The 18,937-nt window shown below is 43.3% G+C and overlaps 1 protein-coding gene across 2 annotated transcripts in view; it reads right to left on the bottom strand.

Annotated features, from left to right (window-relative positions):
- The window catches only part of SMIM14 (small integral membrane protein 14), a 70,011-nt gene that overhangs the window by 31,217 nt on the left and 19,857 nt on the right, over positions 1 to 18,937 (bottom strand). For both annotated transcript variants that reach the window (XM_073342254.1, XM_073342253.1), the window contains one exon: positions 17,467 to 17,577. In XM_073342254.1, the coding sequence (XP_073198355.1) occupies positions 17,467 to 17,541 (75 nt within the window). In that variant the 5' untranslated portion in view covers positions 17,542 to 17,577. The remainder of the gene's footprint in view (positions 1 to 17,466; positions 17,578 to 18,937) is intronic.

Here is an 18,937-nt window from a genome sequence, read left to right as displayed (position 1 = left end):
GGAGGTATGGACCCCCTTAGACATAGTCTGCAGACCCCCGGGGCTCCATGGACCACAGGTTGAAAACCACTGCACTGGAAGAATTGTTTGACATAACTGAAAAATATTTTCTTGTTGAATACATGGACAAGGTCTGTTTTATCCATAAACAAATATACTAATGAACCCTTAAAGAGAAAAGATAACAGAATACTCTGGCTGTGAGTTTCAGAGTATTTGCTCACACAATACTCATTTAGGGCAGGTCTACACGACAGCTAAAATCAACACTCTGAGATCGATCCACCGGCAGTCCATTTAGCAGGTCTAGTGTAGACCCACCAAATCGACAGCAGATCACTCTCCAGTTGACCCCTGTACTCTACCCCCGACAAGAAAAGTAAGGTAAGATTTTCTCCTGTCAACTCCCCGTGGTGTAGACCCCGCGGTAACTCGACCTAAGGTACATAGACTCCAGCTACGTTATTCACGTAGCTGGAGTTGCATAGCGTAGGTCGACTTACCGTGGTAGTGGAGACATAGCCTTAGTTTTAGGGGGTTTTAGATGCCAAGTCCTTTAGGCAGCTTTGAAAATTTCAGACTATGTTCTGAAACACCTGTTTGCAAGATGTAAGAGCTAAAAAGTGCACATTTCCTATGAGCTGTGTGAAATGAATTTCTATGGGAAACAATACATAGTAATGCAAATTTAGTCACATGAATCCCTGTCTGCAGGAAGTTCACTTTTTAATAGTGTCTCCTATATCCATATTGAGCAACATAAAAAAATCAAGTATTTTAGTCTTGCATTTGAGTTTTTCTTTTTAAAGACGCATGAGTTGCTTAAGGTCCTATCTAAAAAAAGATTACCCACATCATGAAACAGTTCTTAAGAAGCTACAGATCATGCACACTCCTGTAATTGTTATTGGAACATTATTTATGCCCTCTTTCCCTTACTGCCCACAAGTTTGTGAAAAACTCCAGCCACCTGTTCAATGTGAGTTCAAATGTGATTACATAACTGATGGAGCTATGTAATTTATTTGTTTAAAACAATGACGTGACTTGCAAACAAATTGTTCTCTTGTGATAGAACGTAGTGGATTATTTGAAATTAATTGGTGTAAAGAAAAACAGGTTTTGCTCAGTTCAAACTGGAGCATTGGCTCTAATTCCATGTAACCCTGTACTAGTCTGATCCCATTGTGGTCATTAAATTAGTCTAAATGAAAGAAAAAGAGACTTCACTATATCTTACAGGAGGCATATGTAAGTTAAATAGTGGGGATAGCTAAAAAACTTCTTACTAGAACTAGAATACCTCTTCTCTTACCAACTCTGCCTATTTCCTGCTAAATGCTTCCATAGGGGACACAGTAACTATTAGAAATTCTGAATATTGTGTATTTCAAGTATCATAAGTGAAAGAGGAGCAATTCTCAGAGTCTGAACAGTTTCTGTAGTTAAATGTTTTGGTCTAAAGGGGTGGGGAGTTGTGGGTGAAGGTTTATGGGATAACAATATTTAAAAGTGGAACTAATTTTTTTATTTTAAAATACAGATTTCACCAATGAATTCCATTCTTCAGTTAGAAAAGAAAGATAAAGTAGCTCAGTTTTAGTGGCTGCAGTTCAACTGAAAGACAATCTCAATGATATGGTGCTGGGAGAGGTGTGGTTTTGATTTGAGGACAGTCAGACGTTAATTCTAAAATTGGATAACATTTTATGCTCAAAGGTATGAAAATATTAATGAATATTAGCGTTGTTTTTATTTGTTTTCCAGTGGAGAGACTTCCATGTTCTCAAAAACATAAATTCAGTTCAGGATTAGCATCTTAATCATAGGGCCTGATCCACAGCCCACTGAAGTCCATGGGAGTCTTTCTATTGATTTCAGTGGGCTTTGGATCAAGCCCTAAAGAGGACACTATCAGATACTTAGGGTTTAAGCAATTAGGCTTTGTTTAAAAAGGAAGGAGCTGGGAGAGGGAGAACTTACAAAACCAAATATTAATAGAAGTGCTTTTATTATTTTCTTTCATGTCACTGTTTTGTGTTTGGATTTAGAGGTTCCCTGCGTAATGTCTGCCACCCCAATGTTGCAGCATTGTACTAGTACATAAGACCCAGAAGTGAAAGTGACTAGAGTATGTTTTATTGTCCAAATTGAGTTAAAGGCGAAATGGAAACAACAGAAAGGGTGAAGAAGAAGTTAGAGTGTCAAAATTTTCAGTTTCAATAATCTAAAGCCTTACTGGTGATACAGCTAAAAAATATTTTTAAACCCAATAATGTCCTTTTTATCTCCTTCCAAGTACATTTTTTAAAATGTCCCCTTCCAGGGCAAAATGAGCTAAAACACCATCCAAACATACAAAAAGAGTTCCTGTGTCAGTTTTGGAGTTTGCTTTATTTAAAGCAGATTTTGGAGTGTGAAGATACCAAAGATGTAAAAATGACTCCTTACCCAGTTGTGGAATTACAAAATTACATTATGCCCACCTATTGAAATATTTAAAATGGGAACCCAAACCCAAGGGTATGGCGGGAAGAAGGGGCAGGTATTTCTAGATCAGGTGGGAAGATCCCACCCCTCCCCTCTGACCCAAATGAATATTTTTGGCTTTGTAAAAACCAATACCCAGTTCAGAAGACAAGAACCCCTCCGTTTAATGTTTCAAACAACTCCTTACATTTTTCCAGATGCACCTCTCTTAGTCCCAGTTCACACTGCTAATGCAGCGGTGTTAAAATCCAGCTGCCCCATGACACAGTTAAAGCATGGTTTCAACTTGTAGTGTAGACAGGTCCTTACCATGTTTTAACTGTGTTCAAGAAGCATGCTGAAAACCTGGATGTGTCCCACTCCTCCTATTACAAGAAGTATTAAGTTTTGCTAGGAGTTTGTACAGTTCTTAGCACAATGAAGCCTCAAAACTTGGGGCCTTTGAGTGCTACCACAATACAATAATAAAATGGTCTCAGTGGCTGCTTCCCTTAATGTTTTTGTGAACTCACTGTACTAAAAAACTGGATCCTCTCTTTATTTACTCCAGTGTAATGTGGCTCAATCCTGCTTGGATCAGCTTCCAAGCTATGCTTCCAAGCTACGCTCAGACATCAGCAGCCTCATGAACATTAGGCCCCGTTCTGCAGTCCCTACTCCAGCAAAAAACCCTTTAAATACAGTAGTTTTGCCTCAGTAAGGACAGGGAATCATGCCAAATATGAACTATAAGGGACAAAGATTATTTTAAAATGTATGGAACTTTAAAAGTATTATTAAAGCAATTTAAAAATGACTAAGTGCACAATATTTGGCAAATACTCTATAACTATATTCTTACTCATTCTCATGGCACTCAAGAATTTGCTAGGAATTGCCCAAAACAGATAAATAGATATAATCGGTGCGCCAAACATCTTACAAACTAGTATCATCAGTGATGCAATGGGGGGGGGTAACAAGACAGGAAGAGAAAGGACAGGAATTACACCTGCAAGATAATCCATTGAGGCCTAATGTACAGTATCATGGCATGAAGAAGGATCCTTTTATTTTGGTGGTGGTGGTGGGGAGATTAAGATAAATGTTTTAGTTGGTTAATTTTGAGGACTTCATGGAAGAAGTGGGTATTCAGGAAACATGTGAACAAGAAGATCCCTTGTGGACCAGCTCAGGAATTTCCATACAAATGGTTCTGATAAAAAAAGTCCAGAAAAGGATGTCAGTGAGATACCAAGATGAGAGAGCAGAAAAGGAAGAGGATGAAAAGGGAAAAACAGAGACAAGGGTAACTAACTGGGAGACAAGGACAAGTAGTTTGAACTTGATATGGTGATACTTTATTCATCCCACTAATCAAGTCCTGTTAAGACAGAACCATAGCTAGTATTGGGTGAACATTTTCTGCAAGAAAAGCAAAATCTCTGCCTTGTGGTGAAAATTTTCTGTGTCCCAATCATAAACTCCATGTTTTTTCCAATTATGCTAGAATATGAGAACAGCATGGCATGCTCCTGATCGCAATCTGATGCTTCTGGATAAGGAAGTCACTCCTTTAGTTTAGTTGGGCAGCCACATCTGTTCTGTCAAAAGGATATTAATGATTTAGTAAACAACATGATAAATAAATTGCTGCCAGTATGATAGGCCAGCACAGAGGACAAGCCAGGTTGCGAACTGAATCCTAGTACTATCCATCAAGTTCATATTTAAAGATGCAGAAACTGACACCTACAAGCTGGGCAAGAGAAATGAGAAAGAGAGGGAGGGTGTATTGATGGAATTAAATTGTCCCTTAAATAAAATTAGCTTCCCTCAGAGAAATAGGCAAAGAGAAACAAACACCCCACACTCCCAAATACACTTTAAGTGAGTGGCAAGATGATGATAGAATAATAGTTGGAGGTATGAGGATAGAGGGGAAAAAATGGAGTCCAATCCTCTCCCATTGACAATGAGAGAGGGGGAGTGTTTAGTGCCTTTCGGGACAGAATACTTGGATTTTAAACCATACCTCAGAATCTAGAACCATCATCAGACCATCCAGGCAGGAGGAGGAGGAATGGTGGTGATCAGAGGGGGAAACTGTGACACTACGCCCCATATTATTTATAGAAATATTGTTATAATATGATAATGGCATAACTAAGATGTATTTTATGCAAGATGGGTCATGTGAAATATCATTGGAAAGGTTATGATTTACTGAATATGATTATCAGATTTGTATGCATGTATCATTTTTGTATCTGAAGTCAGGAATATTGTCTATGCACCTATTACAAATGTGTTTACATCTGGGGAATACCAACTAGACAGAAGGCAATTGGTTTGACTGCTGGCTGGAAAGGGCCATTGGGAAAAACGATAGATTTTTGAAGATGCTAATCTCCTACCTTCCTGGAAAGCCTTCCTGTGGATGCTGCAAAGAGACTTTGAGTTATGGCTGCAGGGTCATGTGATCAAGTCACCTGATACTAGACTCCATGATAAAATTAGTACTTTTCCACTAGCCGGACGTGGGAATCACACTGGAAGACAAAGGATTCCTGCCATATGTAAAATCTATTTAAGGCAGGGGAGTGACGTAATTGAGGTTCATTTGAGAATCCCCACCCAGGATGACTGCTGGAAACATCTAAGAAACAAAGATTGAGGGGAGGAGAAGAGCTGAGCCCAGGCTGGAAGGGTGTCTAGCCTGTGGATGAAATATCTGAAGTTCTAAGCTGCAGGTCAGTGCAGCTGGTTTTCAAGAATCTCTGCAATCTGCCTAAAACATCATTTAGGGTGAGAATTTGCTACTTGTACCAGTTTCCTTAGTACCTTAAGCTTAGTTTGAGGGTTTGTTTTATTTGCTCAGTAATCTGCTTTGATCTGTTTGCTATCACTTAAAATCTATCTTTTGTAGTTAATAAAATTGTTTTTGTTTTGTCTAAAACCAGTGTTTGGAAACAATACTTAGGGCAAAAAGCTGTTGCATTTCTCTCTCCACATTGAGGGAGAGGGTGAATTTTATGAACTTATGCTGTACAGTTCTCTGTGCAGCGCAAGATGGTATAATTTGGGGTTTACTCTGTAGAGGGGGTGTGCACTTGAGTACTGGGCAGTTCCTTAGCAGAGCCTTCCCATGCAGAACTGATCTCAGCATCTGTGTGTGTAACTACAGCTGGGTGTGTCCCTATCTGTGCTGAGAAAGTGCAGTCTGAAGCCTGGGGGAAGGACTTGACAGGCTGCATAGCAGTAGAGTGTAAAGGGAACCCAGGCTGGTGGGTCAGGTGGGCTCAGTGGTACCCCAGTTCCAAGTGGCACCCTGTGGGGAACCCATCACAGAAACATTATGCTCATTTTATAATTGAAGGGTAAGAAATAATATGGACGGGAATGCAGAAGAGAAACAGTTCAGCAGAGAGGAGATGGTTGTTGTGTAACGGGTGCTCCACTCCAGGCAGGAATTGCTCCTCCCTTTTTCTCTCCTCTCAGTCATATTGGTCGCCCCTTTTCTCCTCCCCCGACCCCAATTTCATACTCTATATTGTTTCTTTGTTGTGTTGCTTTGCTGGGAGACTAGGATGTGACCAATACCCCGCTGTTAGTGAACACAGAAAGGAGTGATGCAGCAGAGCAAGGTATCAATACAAAAGACAGGGGAAGAGACCTTCCCATCTCCTACCATTCAAGCTGAACATAGCAGGGAGTTTCATAATGCTTCTGGCAGCATGGAATAATAGACAACAAATCAGAGTCCAGAAATGATCATTCTAATCAGACTGCTTCAGATAACATTAAACAACAAAAGCAGATCTTGAGAGGGAACTACCAGACTTATATCTAACATACAAACAAACAAACATGCATATTTTTTTGACCAAATAATGGAAGGGCTCTATTCTGCAAAGTGACCCACATGGGCTGACACCTACAGCTGCATTTCCAGGCAGATGGTTTTGAAGGATCAAAACCTTAATGACTCATAGTTTAACTGACTTTGTAGTCACTTGGTGGCGCTAGAGATACAGTATGATTTCTTTTTATCATTAAAAGGAAAAGAGGCAGCCATAAAGGTTCAGATTATCAAAAACAGTCCAGCTACCACATAGTTTACAAATTATAATTACTCCTAGGAAACAGAGTTACTGAAATTTTCAATGTACAATCAATAGTCTTTCTACTACTTTTAATAAAAAGATCAAACAATGTAAGCAAATTTCAACTCCAGGTAGTCATGAGTGATCACAGAGAAATTATTCGCAAAAAGAAAAGGAGTACTTGTGGCACCTTAGAGAGTACTCCTTTTCTTTTTGCGAATACAGACTAACACGGCTGTTCCTCTGAAACCAGAGAAATTATTATTATTACTAGTTAATCAGCATTGTGCAAGGCTCAGAACTGGGAGATGGAAAGAATGACAGCTGTGACAAACTTTGACAAAAGAATGACAAACTTTCAGATTAACTCTCTTATGGGAAAAGTGGTCTCCCTGAGACAGACACGGCTATACTTAACTTTTACCTGCTTAGAAATCTGCCTCCACTTGGACTGTTTGATCTAGAAATGGATTTGTTCACATGTATTCTGCTTGTTTTAGGTATCACTTACCTACCACTGTTTTCATTATACATTTTATGGGTTCACTCCTGCAAGGTGACAGAACCCTTAATCCAAATGAACTCAAGAGGGCTGGAAGTCAATGCAATCATAGAGCACTCAGGAGGCACCCAGCACCTTGCGGGTTCAGGCCCTCTGTTTTTCCCTTGTGACTCACACTACCTTAGGAGGGTCACCAGAGCTCCAACCTCATAAGTCAAAGATGGCTAATGACCTCCTCTGTGAATTTTAGGCCTCGTCTACAACTAAAAATTAGTTTGATCTGGCTACATTGCTGAGGGCTGTGAATAATTTCACTCCTTGCCTGACTCAGTTAGGTCAGCCTAACTCCCACCAGAGACACAGCTAGGTCGATGGAAGAATTCTTCCACCTACCTAGCAATGGCCTCTCCAGGGGATGGATTTACTAAAGATACGGAAAAAACAACTTGTGTCACTGTAGCAAGTGTCTTCACTACAGCACTTGAAGTGTAGACTGAAGCTGAGGGCATGGCTACACTTGCAGATGTAGAGCGCTGTGAGTTAAACTAGCCCTCGGAGAGTGCAATAGGGAAAATGCTGCAGTGTGTCCACACTGTCAGATTCAAGCACACTGGCGTGGCCACATTAGCAGCTCTTGCAATGCCACAGAGAGCAGTGCATTGTGGAAGCTATCCCAGCATGCAAGTGGCTGCAACGTGCTTTTCAAATGGGGGGATGGGGTGGAGTGTGACAGGGAATGTGTTGTGTGGATGTGGGGGGAGAGAGAGTGGGTTTTTGGGGGGCTGAGAGCATGTCAGCATGCTGTCTTGTAAGTTCGGACAGCAGCACACACCCCTCCCCCCACGTCTCTCTCTCTCTCTCACACTCACAGCAAGCAACATTCCACACTAATGGTTGCTTTGTCCTGGAGCAGATAAGTATGCTGGCTGTCAGAAACTGAGCTTTGAAAGGGCATATCGCACTCCTACAGCCGATTCCAAAACAATGACAAGAGGGGCCACTTGACTTAAGGGGATTATAGGACATTTCCGAAGGCCGATTGCAGCACAGTAATGCAACACCTCATTCACACTGATGTCAGGGCGTTTCAGCCGAGGCGCAGCAAGTGTTATGCTTCTCGTGGAGGTGGATTACCAGGAGCACTCCAGCTGCAGAGTCCAGGTGCTCTAAGTGTGGACGGGTCGTAAGTTAGGGCGCCTGGCGCTGCTTTAATGCACTCTAACTTGCAAGTGTAGCTAAACCCTGAGATTGCTCATTAGCACTTGGGGAGAATGGTCCTTCTGAGCCACCTAAGGCTTAGAGAAGGATGTAGGTCCCTAATGAGTCAAAGGGCATGGCTACACTTGCAGATGTAGAGCACTTTGAGTTAAACCCGCCTTCGGAAAGCGCAGTAGGGAAAGCGCTGCAGTCTGTCCACACTGACAGCTGCAAGCGCACTGGCGTGGCGACACTTGCGGTACTTGCAGCAGCATTGGGAGCGGTGCATTACGGGCAGCTATCCCACAGAGCACCTCTTCCCATTCTGGCGCTGTGGCTTGTGGGAAGGGGATGGGGGGTGCAGAGCAGATCGCATCAGATCGCATCCCAGCAATCCCTGTGCTTCCGTCCACATTTGGCGCCATCTTTCAGCGGTTTTTGTGCTGCGCGCTCTGTCTTCTCTTTCAGTCTGCGGGAATGGAGCCTGAACTGCTGAGGAGTATGCTGACGAGTCTCGCCAGCACGTCACGTTGGCAGTCGAGTTATTCTTTATGATCCAAAGTGACAGTGAGGGCTCCAATAATGATATTGACTCGAATAACGCATATGACACGAATTTGCTTGTGGCATTCATGGACATGCTCACCACCGTGGAACGCCAGTTTTGGGCTTGGGAAACAAGCACTGAATTGTGGGATCACATGGTCATGCAAGTCTGCGATGATGAGCAGTGGCTGCAGAACTTTTGGATGAGAAAAGCCACTTTCATGGGACTGTGTGAGGAGCTCGCCCCCACCCTGCGGCGCAAGGACACGAGACTGAGAGCTGCCCTGACCATGGAGAAGCGGGTGGCTATTGCAGTCTGGAAGCTGGCAACTCCAGACAGCTACCAATCGGTCGCTAACCAGTTTGGGGTGGGAAAGTCTACCATAGGAATTGTGTTGATGCAAGTTTGCAGACCCATTAATCGCATCCTGCTCAGAAGAACCATGACTCTGGGTAACGTGCATGACACTGTGGATGGCTTTGCGCAAATGGGTTTTCCTAACTGCAGAGGGGTGATAGATGGGACACATATTCCAATTCTGGCACCAGCCCACCTAGCCTCCAAGTCCGTTAATCAGAAGGGGTATTTCTCTATGGTTCTCCAGGCGCTTGTGGATCACCGTGGGCGTTTCATTGACATTAACGCAGGCTGGCCCGGAAAGGTGCATGATGCACGCATCTTTCGGAACACTGGCCTGTTCAGGAAGCTGCAAACCGGGACTTTTTTTCCCAGACCAGAAGATCACCGTAGGGGAAGTCGAAATGCCCACTGTGATCTTTGGAGACCCCAGTTACCCTTTAATGCCGTTGCTCATGAAACCCTACACAGGGAGCCTTGACAGCAGCAAGGAGCGGTTCAACAACAGGCTGAGCCGGTGCAGAATGACTGTGGAGTGTGCTTTTGGCTGTTTAAAGGGCTGCTGGTGCTCTCTCTGTATGGGAAGCTGGACCTGGCTGATGACAGCATCCCTGCGGTTATATCCGCGTGCTGTACCCTCCATAACATTTGTGAAGGGAAGGGTGAACGATTCACTCAGGCATGGAACTCGGAGGTTCAACACCTGGAGGCTGAATTTGAACAGCCAGAGAGCAGGGCTACTAGAGGGGCCCAGCATGGGGTTGCAAGGATTAGGGATGCCTTGAGGGAGCAATTTGAGACTGAAAGCCACCAGTAATGTCTGGTGCCCTTCAGTGGTTAGTAGGAATCTGTGTTTCCTACGCTGACCTGCAGTGCCTGTTTCTTTCCTGCGCTAAGGTATTTTACTTTATGCAATTATAAAGAATGTTTTCAAAGCCAAAAAATCCATTTATTGAAAAGAAACACAACTGCTTCGGAAACAAAGGGCAAGGGGGTGGGGTGGGGAATGGTACAATCAAAGATTTGCGTATGTCCTGTTATCATACTCAGCCTTCCTGTCTGGAATGCTGTGCAATGAGTGCTGCACTTCAGGATGGCTATCCTGCATGGTGATGGGGGTTGAGTGCAGTGGGTAAGGGTCGTAGTTTTCAGGCCTGGGTGGTGAAGCTACAGTTGTTGGAGAAGCTGGTGGCGGTAAGAACCTGGATGTTCGGAAAAGTGGGTTGGAGGTGACATGGGGGCACAAGGGAAAGAGTTTTGGGACAAGGACTGCAGGCGCGGTAGTGCTTCACCTGCATGGCTACGAGCACCTGGATCAAGTCTGCTTAGTGCTCCATTATGTTTATCAGCCGATCCGTGCTTTGCTGCTGGAGCATAGCGCTTTTGTGCCGGCGCTCCTCATTCTGCTGGCAGATCCTCCTTTCAGTGTCCCGCCACTCCTGCACTTTTCAATTTTCATTACTTCATGCAACATGTCTTCCTTGCTTCTACGTGGCCTCTTTCTGATTCTTTGGAGTCTTTTGGTCGGTGATAAAACAGATGGCTGAGATCTCAAGCTTGCATCTGTAAAGGCAAAATGCAACACTTAACAGAGGCAGCATTGTTCACACCAGACAGAGCAATGATTCCCCCGTACTTAAGGGCAAACACAGTCTACACAATAGCATAATTTATCTGTCCCAAAGCAAGTGCACATAATCCACGGGAGCCCCAAAATGGTAAGTAAGCACAGGGTCAAGCGTGACTGATTGTTTCATGGCTGTACCGTCCTCTGGGTTTCTGTGCTTTGGGGAGAGCCAACAGTGGGAGGGGGCCCCTATACTGAACACTGTCCCCATATTTTCCACAGGAGTTCGTCCTGGAAGATCTCTCTCTGCTGGAGGTGACCTGGGAAGCAAGGGAGGGTCTTCTACTACAATGCGGCTTCTGCCCTGGCCCATATGCAACTTGCCTGTGTGCAGCAGTGGTCCCCCGCCCCTCACGGCACAGTGGTGCAGACAAGTTAGCTTTACTGGGACAAGAACCACAGTGGCTCTCCCGAGAAACCTGCGCAAGCGCATTGCCCAAATTCTGGATGAGACCTTTGAAGAGATCACTGAAGCTGATTACCGCGATGAGAGAGCACATCAACGCCTATTCCGCATCTAGGCATGTATGCAGCCCTAACCCTTCTCATCCCAAGAGCCTGCACCGAATAACTTCCTTCCCAAAATAAAAGATGCTTACCGGGAACCTCCTCTGGTGTTTGTCCTTCCCCAACCACTGGCCGCTGCAACTGGCTACCTCCTGGCTTGACAACAGCTCCTGGCTGCACGCATCTAGGGATTCTGGGGTATCTTCCTCCATCTCAGCACCCTCGCTCCCGCTTTGCTCCTCCTCCTCCTCCTCCCGCCTTGTTGAACTGGGCTCTGAAGTGTCCATGGTGGTACTCGGAATGGAGGTGGGGTCGCCCCCAAGTATTGCATCCAGCTCTTTGTGGGAACGGCAGGTCGCAGGGGCAGCACCGGAGTGGCTGTTTGCCTCACGGGCTTTGTGGTGGCATTCCGCAGGTCCTTCACTTTAACCCTGCACTGCAGTGAGTCTCTGTCATGTCCCTTGATATCTGCCCAAAGGTATTGTAATTCCTACAGCTGGAGCGCAGCTGGGACTGGACAGCTTCCTCCCCCCAAACACTGATGAGGTCCAGCACCTCGCCATTGCTCCATACTGGGGATTGCCTGGCGTGTGGAGGCATGGTCACCTGGAAAGATTTGCTGAGAGCACTCCGTGCCTGGCTGAGCAAACAGGAAGGGGATTTTCAAAATTCCCAGAGAATTTAAAGGGCGGGTCTGAAGGTTCGTCACCTAAAGGCAGGGCAGTAGAGTTCAAAGCGATGATCACAGTGGCTAGAACAGGCATTGTGGGACACTTCTGGAGGACACTTCTGGAGAGCATGCTAACAGACCAGGGTGTCCACACTGGCGCCACGGCGCTCCAGCAGGGGCACACAAAATGTTATTCCACTCGCCGAGGTGGAGTACCAGGAGCACTGTAGCCGTGGAGTCAGATCGCTCTACATGCCTTGCCAGTGTGGACGGGTAGTGAGCTAGTGCATCCGGGGCTCCTTTAATGTGCTCTAACTCGCAAGTGTAGCCAAGCCCTAACGTTCATTGAGAGTCAGGGGTGACCCCATAGGGCCTCCTAAAATTTGTCTGGCAAGCTTTCTAAGCGTCACTGGAGCTTGTTGCTTTCTGCAGGTACACAGGAAGGGAAAGGAAAATGCTTCCTTAACTTTCCTTCAGCTTCCCCCAACCTCTGGTCTCCTTCTAAGGAGTATAAATAGAAATATATCCTCTTTCAGATCCTGGCCTCTGCTCTGTCCCCTTTGCACCAATGGAAAGCCGATTTAAAGAGCGCTTGGATATGGTAATCCCTGAGTAGCATGAAGTCCACACAGCTGGCCCTAAATTATCTGCTCTTAGCCCAGTTGACATAGGTGGTATGTTGGGAGCACCAGTGTACAAGGGCAATATGCTCTATCAATCCTGCCAGAACAACCCCATAGGGACCATATAGGCCAGCACAAGGTAGAGCAACCCCGAGGATGCTCTAAAACTTACACTGAAAGCCAAACAAGACCCTGGCTGCCCCCAGAATTTGGAGGCAGCAGAGAAGGGGCAGAAAGCCACCTGCCTTTTCCCTCTTCAAGCATGCAAAACCAGGCGAATAGATACACCTGAGGGGGGGAAGTCACTTCCCTCTCTGTGCCTCACCTTCCCAAAAATGGAGATAATGATACAGACCTCTTTTGTAAAGCACTCTGAGATCTAGTGATGGAAAGCACAGCATAAGAGCTAGAATATATATATATATATATAACCTTGCAAAAATACAGACAGGAACAAAATAGATACTTTTTTTAATTCAGCAACGAGGGGATGAAAATGTAATTGTAGCCCTGTGTGTATTAAAACATCCAATAATTGTAAACACTGGTATTAGCTGCTTGGTTGACTGGCTTGACATTTCATCACTTGATTCAATTCATTCTGTCTTAGTTGGAATATCTACTGAAAGCATGGTTCATGGTGGTCAAAGAAAAGATGAACACAGTAATGATCTTCATAAGTTGCTACTAATAAATATATTTAGGTCAATGGGATTTTGGAGATGTTATCAACCCTACAAAATTAATGGAAATATTTGCTCTAAAACAAGAAAGACATAATATGGTAAAACGCCTTAAAGTTTACTGCGGCTGTGCTCCAAGGTATCCTTAGTCTGCAATATAGCAAGCAGGTACATTAACTGGAGCAGCAATACCTACTGATATCTAAATTATGGAACTGCTATAGGACTCTGCACTTCCTAAATCTTAAAGAGTTCAGTTACGCTTTTGAACTGAATGTAGAGAGCAATAACTAAGCACAAAAGACTGTCCTAGATAGTTAGAGTAGAACTTGTATGCACTGACACCTTACCCACCCCAGTTCTCCCTGGATTCAAAAGTGATGTGTGGAAACATATCCATATTCCACTAACAACCCTTTACTGCTGTTTAAAAAGGTTTCTCTTAAATCAATTTCCATGTAGTGCAAAGAAACTGAAGGCAATCCAGTATTCAGAGCCAAAGCACTGGCTGGGAGTCCTGCACATCCACAGATTTTTACATGGCGAAGAGAGTGGGTCCAGATTTGTAAATGCATGGGAGAAGGATGTGAGCAGAAGCATGAGTCAGCATGGCTACTGTCCCACGATGCTGGCTGGGAAGTGTTCCAGGCTAACAGAAGTGAGAGGGGCTACCACGGAATCCACAGTGCAAGAAGTTATAATGAAACTTGACAAGAGATCTGCTGGGCAACCTCCCACCTCAAGAGACCATCTCCAGGTATCCGAAATGTGATTAATGTAATTCTGATCCACTTTGAATTACAGGGCCATACCAGGTAAGTAAGCAGTATTGTTGGCTGCTTGAGTGGTTTTTTAAATCAGGTTTAAGTGCTGTGACATCTTTAAAAACTTTAGAAGTATTTGCAACAAGGAGTGTATTCTATTTTAACCACCTTTTTAAATTTTGTGCTGTTTGCACCAGGCCTATCTGCCAAGACTCACAGGTATGTTGGATACTATTTCAGACTACACCAATGTATATAATAAGATTCTAGAATGGTCTGGGTTAAGAGTAAAGGGCAAATCTGAATGGCCAGATGTGTCTGAAACATTCATAACTGAACGATTTGGGACTTCGCCACATGTACTCGCAATCTTAATTCCAGTTTAATGTATTTGTCTGGGAATCTTTGTAACGCTTCTGTAAATACATCTGTGGACACTAACAAGGTATATTGCACATTTTCAAGAATTAAGACAAATGCCATACACACAGACATTTTGTGAATACAACACAGAAAAACCGGCAATAACTCAGTGAATTTGGGTATCTTTCTACGATAAAAAGCTTTCACACTGAGGGTCCAATCCTACAAGATACTGAATTCTCCTGTAAAATACTGAGTACTCTCAGCCCCCACTGGCTTTAATTAGTTGAGGGAGCTAAGAACTGCATTAAATTAGGCCCTGATTTTCAGAGGCATTAGGCACCCAGAATTCCACAGAAGCTGTGAGAGCTCAGCACCTCTGAAAAATTAGTCCCTTGGGCCTGCTCCTGGTCATTTTGAAGCTATTGGCAAAATTTCCATTTATTTCAATTATGCAGGACTGGGCCGTAGAAGAGTAACTCATGGGGCCGTCCTTAGGATTTATGGGGCCCCATGCAGTATTATTAAACTGGTACCCCTATGCCCGACAGCAGCCCGGGCTCACATGTGTATTTTAGATAAGCGTGGTCTTTTGAAGGATTTATTTTAAAAAAGTATATGTCTGAAGATGCAAGCATTTAAGGCTAAAGATGAATATTTAGATTGTGCATCTAAAAATCTAAAAATCAAGGATTTTTTAGAGATGTGATTTTATAATCTTCAGCAACACACTAATGAAATATTTTTAAAACAAATTTTAAACTAAGGTCCTGTAAACTAAATGTTCTGAGTAAATATTACAGTAATGCACAACTGTTTTTAGGCTTGTCTACACCGGCAATTTACAGCGCTGCAACTTTCTCGCTCAGGGCTGTGCAAAAACACCCCCCGAGCACAGCAAATTTCAGCGTTGTAAAGCACCAGTGTACACAGAGCACCAGAGCTGGTAGCTACGCCCGTTGTGGAGGTGGGTTTTTTTAGAGCGCTGGGAGAGCGCTTTAGCATTGCCAGTGTAGACTAGCCCTTTGTCAGTAAATTCAGAAACTGACAGTATATACCTGGGGATTGGCAAATGCCTGTTAAATGGCTTCATTACCCCTTGAATGGCTCTTTAACAGTTTCAGTGTTGTGCTAATAGGTCTGGCAGGCTGGAAGGCTTTTTCACTCTTAAGAACTAGATTCCCTCTGGAGGAAGATTCACCAGGCTCCAGCAGCCAGCTGTGGTGGGAGCCTGCAGGAAGGGTCAGAACAGGGATAGGAAGAGGCAGGAGGGTGGACACTAAGGCGTTGTCTACCCTGGCACTTTATAGTGCTGCAACTTTCTTGCTCAAGGGTGTGAAAAAACACCCCCCAGCATGCTGCAAGTTTCAGCGCTGTAAAATGGCAGTGTAGACAGTGCACCAGCTACAGTAGCTACTCCCCTTGCGGACGCGGTTTTTTTACAGCGCTGGGAGAGCTCTCTCCCAGCGCTGGTGCTGCAACTACACAGCCACGTTAAAACGCTGCCGCGACAGCGCTTTAACATTGCTAGTGAAGACATACCCTAAAACCCAGGGATGCCCTAAATTTTCACAGCCGCATATGCTGCATTTGCCTAAGGACAGCCCTGGTAACTCATAAAAAAGGCTCTTATTGTAGCGATATGCTGGATGGGATTCTTGGGCTAGACTGAACGTCCTGCTAAAATTCTGTCCCTGATCACGTGTAAGAGATTTCCTGGCCTCTGACTCTCTCTCTTTCTGGATATTGCTGAGCTATATGTGACAAGCATGATCCTTACAAATATTTAAGGGCAAATGTTTTGCCTTATAAAATGGACCAGATTGCACCAAACATGTATTTTACCATGTGAGATTACCCCTTCCTCCTTACAAAGCCTTCATCCCAATCTCTACTCCTCCTTCGGAAGTCGATCCCTGAGCAACACCACCAACTAATAGACTCAGTATACTTTCAGGTACAAAGTCTAAGGTATGAATACTCCTTTCAAAATGCAGTTTAATATAAGCTTATTGTCTCCTTTCTTGGTTGTGGGTAGGAAAAAGTGGTTTTTTTTAAATGGGAAAACAAATTAATAGCTTCCTCATTCCTAGCCACACATACCCCTGGGACACAGAGTTAGTCACAAGCTAACGGGGAAAATATTTGTTGTGGGCCCTTGTTAAAATATTGCTGGTACAGCACTGGAAAAAGGATCTGATCCTGCAAGGTGCCAAGTGCTCTCTACTCCCATTGGGTTCAATAGCAGTTGAGGGTGTTCACTACCTTAAAGAGGGTATTAATTCCAGCCCTAAGGCAGGAATTAAAATAAAATAAACCTACAAAAGTGAAAAAGGGGAAGTAGTCTACTCTAAAGGAAGCGATTGTATGTGTGCGCATAAGTGTAATCTTAAAATATTTAAAATAGCCAAATTATATTTAAACTTGTAACCATATTTCCCTAGCTGGACACAGTTCAAAGCTGTCAATATTTAGAACAAACATTTATGAAATGGTTTTCTTCCACAGATCTTCAAGTACATTACAAATATGGGTGACAAAATAATTATTCCCATTTTACAGATCAGAAATTAAGTCACCGACAGGTAAAACAAGTTGCTCAAGGTTACTCAGTGAGTCAGCGGCAGAGCTGGGAAAAACACACACCATTTCCAGGTTCTGCCTCTCAACAATTTCATTTTTTTATTTTTACAGTCTTGCGCTTCCAAATTTAGACCTTAATCATGCAAATGTTGTGCATGTGAGACAGTTACATGTGTGTCATCCTATGAAGTCCAAGTGTTTGCAGAATTGGGGCCTTAGGTTTTATACTGACTGACACAAGTCAATGGGTACAGAAGGTAGCTATGCAGATATAGTATATGCTGTTCAGCTGCAACCCTGGTAAATATCTTAAACAGAAAGGTATCATCTGCACCTGCGATTTGTAAATATTTAAATTAAAACCATGCTAAAAATCCAGAAGATGGCATTCTAAAAGAACATGTGGATGCGGCGGCAGCCTATTTAACTGTGATTATAAAATTGCTGCAGTCCTCACGTTAGCCTCACCAGATTGATCAGCCTTCTCATTGCATGTTCATGCGAGCAAATGCATTCACAGGGATCAAATCCACCTTCTGCCATGACTATCCGTAGAAACCTAAAGTTGGCTCTGAACACCTAGAAAGAACAATAATAAAAAGGACAATCAACTCTTTTTCAATTGACCTTATTTTACAGAGACTAATGCATCAAATTTCACTTCATTTAGTCCAAGGGGGAAAAACAAAACAAACCACAGTAATCCATTTATTCCTTTTGGTAGGATGAATAGAGAAAACTGGCATGTTTGATTACTTAACAAATCAAAAAGTAGAGTACGAGGTATTGGGTGGTTGTTGTTGTTGTTTTTTAAAGTGGTGTCTGGTAAACCCTTACTCAGAGGTCCAAATAATTTTTACTACGTTTTGTGTGCAATCTGGATTTCCCTCAGGCCATTATGAAAGATCCCTTCACAGACAAAACTACAAAGGTAAAATTGCTCTCTGAGCTGCACAGTGAGTTGGTTAACTGCAAAATTTCTATTTATTAAATGTTCCATACTCGTTCCACATCAGTGGGAGTTCCCTGCAAGAATAAATGCCCTAAATTTGAAATGTGCTGAGTTCCCACAACTCCTACTGGAGGAGACTGGGGCAGAAATATGGTGCAACAAAGAATTATGTAGATGATTAAGACAAAAAAGTCTATTTCCACATTTGAACTGAAAAGCAAGAACAGAATACTTTTAATCTCCATCCACGTTCTTATCCCATCACCATGGTATCTGAAAATCTTATACTGCTATAGTAGGTAAGTATATTAAAGAAGCTCTCTGTTAAATTCAGTAGTGTCAGAAGTCAATCATAACCAAGGATTTGTTTCAGAAGATTGTCAAGCAAGACACTGCATCTCAAAAAGCTCATGCCATATGTAGGTGCTCCAGAAGGGGTCATGCCATGCATAGGGATTCCAAAATAGGATTGAGAACAATATGGTTCAAGTTAGAAAGTGAAAAATTTCAGTACGGTCATACCACTGAAAGAATTCACTAGAGGGGAGATTTTAAAAATCTCCTAAGAGATTTAGGAGCACAATTCCCCTTGAAAATCAGTGGGACTTGTACTCCTAAGCCCTTTATTAGACACTTACAAAATTCTCCCCTAGATCAACCTCTAGTATGTGCAAGGAATAAAAATTAAAACCCTGTAACTTATTTACTATCAGGAGACACAATGACCCTTGCCATCTAATGGAAACAGGCAGAGTGAGAGTGGAGAAGGATGTAGTTGGAGCTATTTTAAGAAAGGAGCCTCACATACTAATTTTAGATCAAAGAAGGCCATTCAGCTAGTGATACTGATTCAGAGTTCAAAGAAATTATAATAGGAAACAGTGGGGAATCCATTCTAGTTTATTCACTTGTTAAAACCAATTATCCACCATACACTGCAGTGGTTCTACAAGTGTATTTTTATCATTTATCAATAGTCTTCTTTGT

The sequence above is a fragment of the Lepidochelys kempii genome, chromosome 4 (assembly GCF_965140265.1).
Source record: "Lepidochelys kempii isolate rLepKem1 chromosome 4, rLepKem1.hap2, whole genome shotgun sequence".
NCBI lineage: Eukaryota > Metazoa > Chordata > Testudines > Cheloniidae > Lepidochelys > Lepidochelys kempii.
This window is presented reverse-complemented; position numbering and strand designations above follow the sequence as displayed.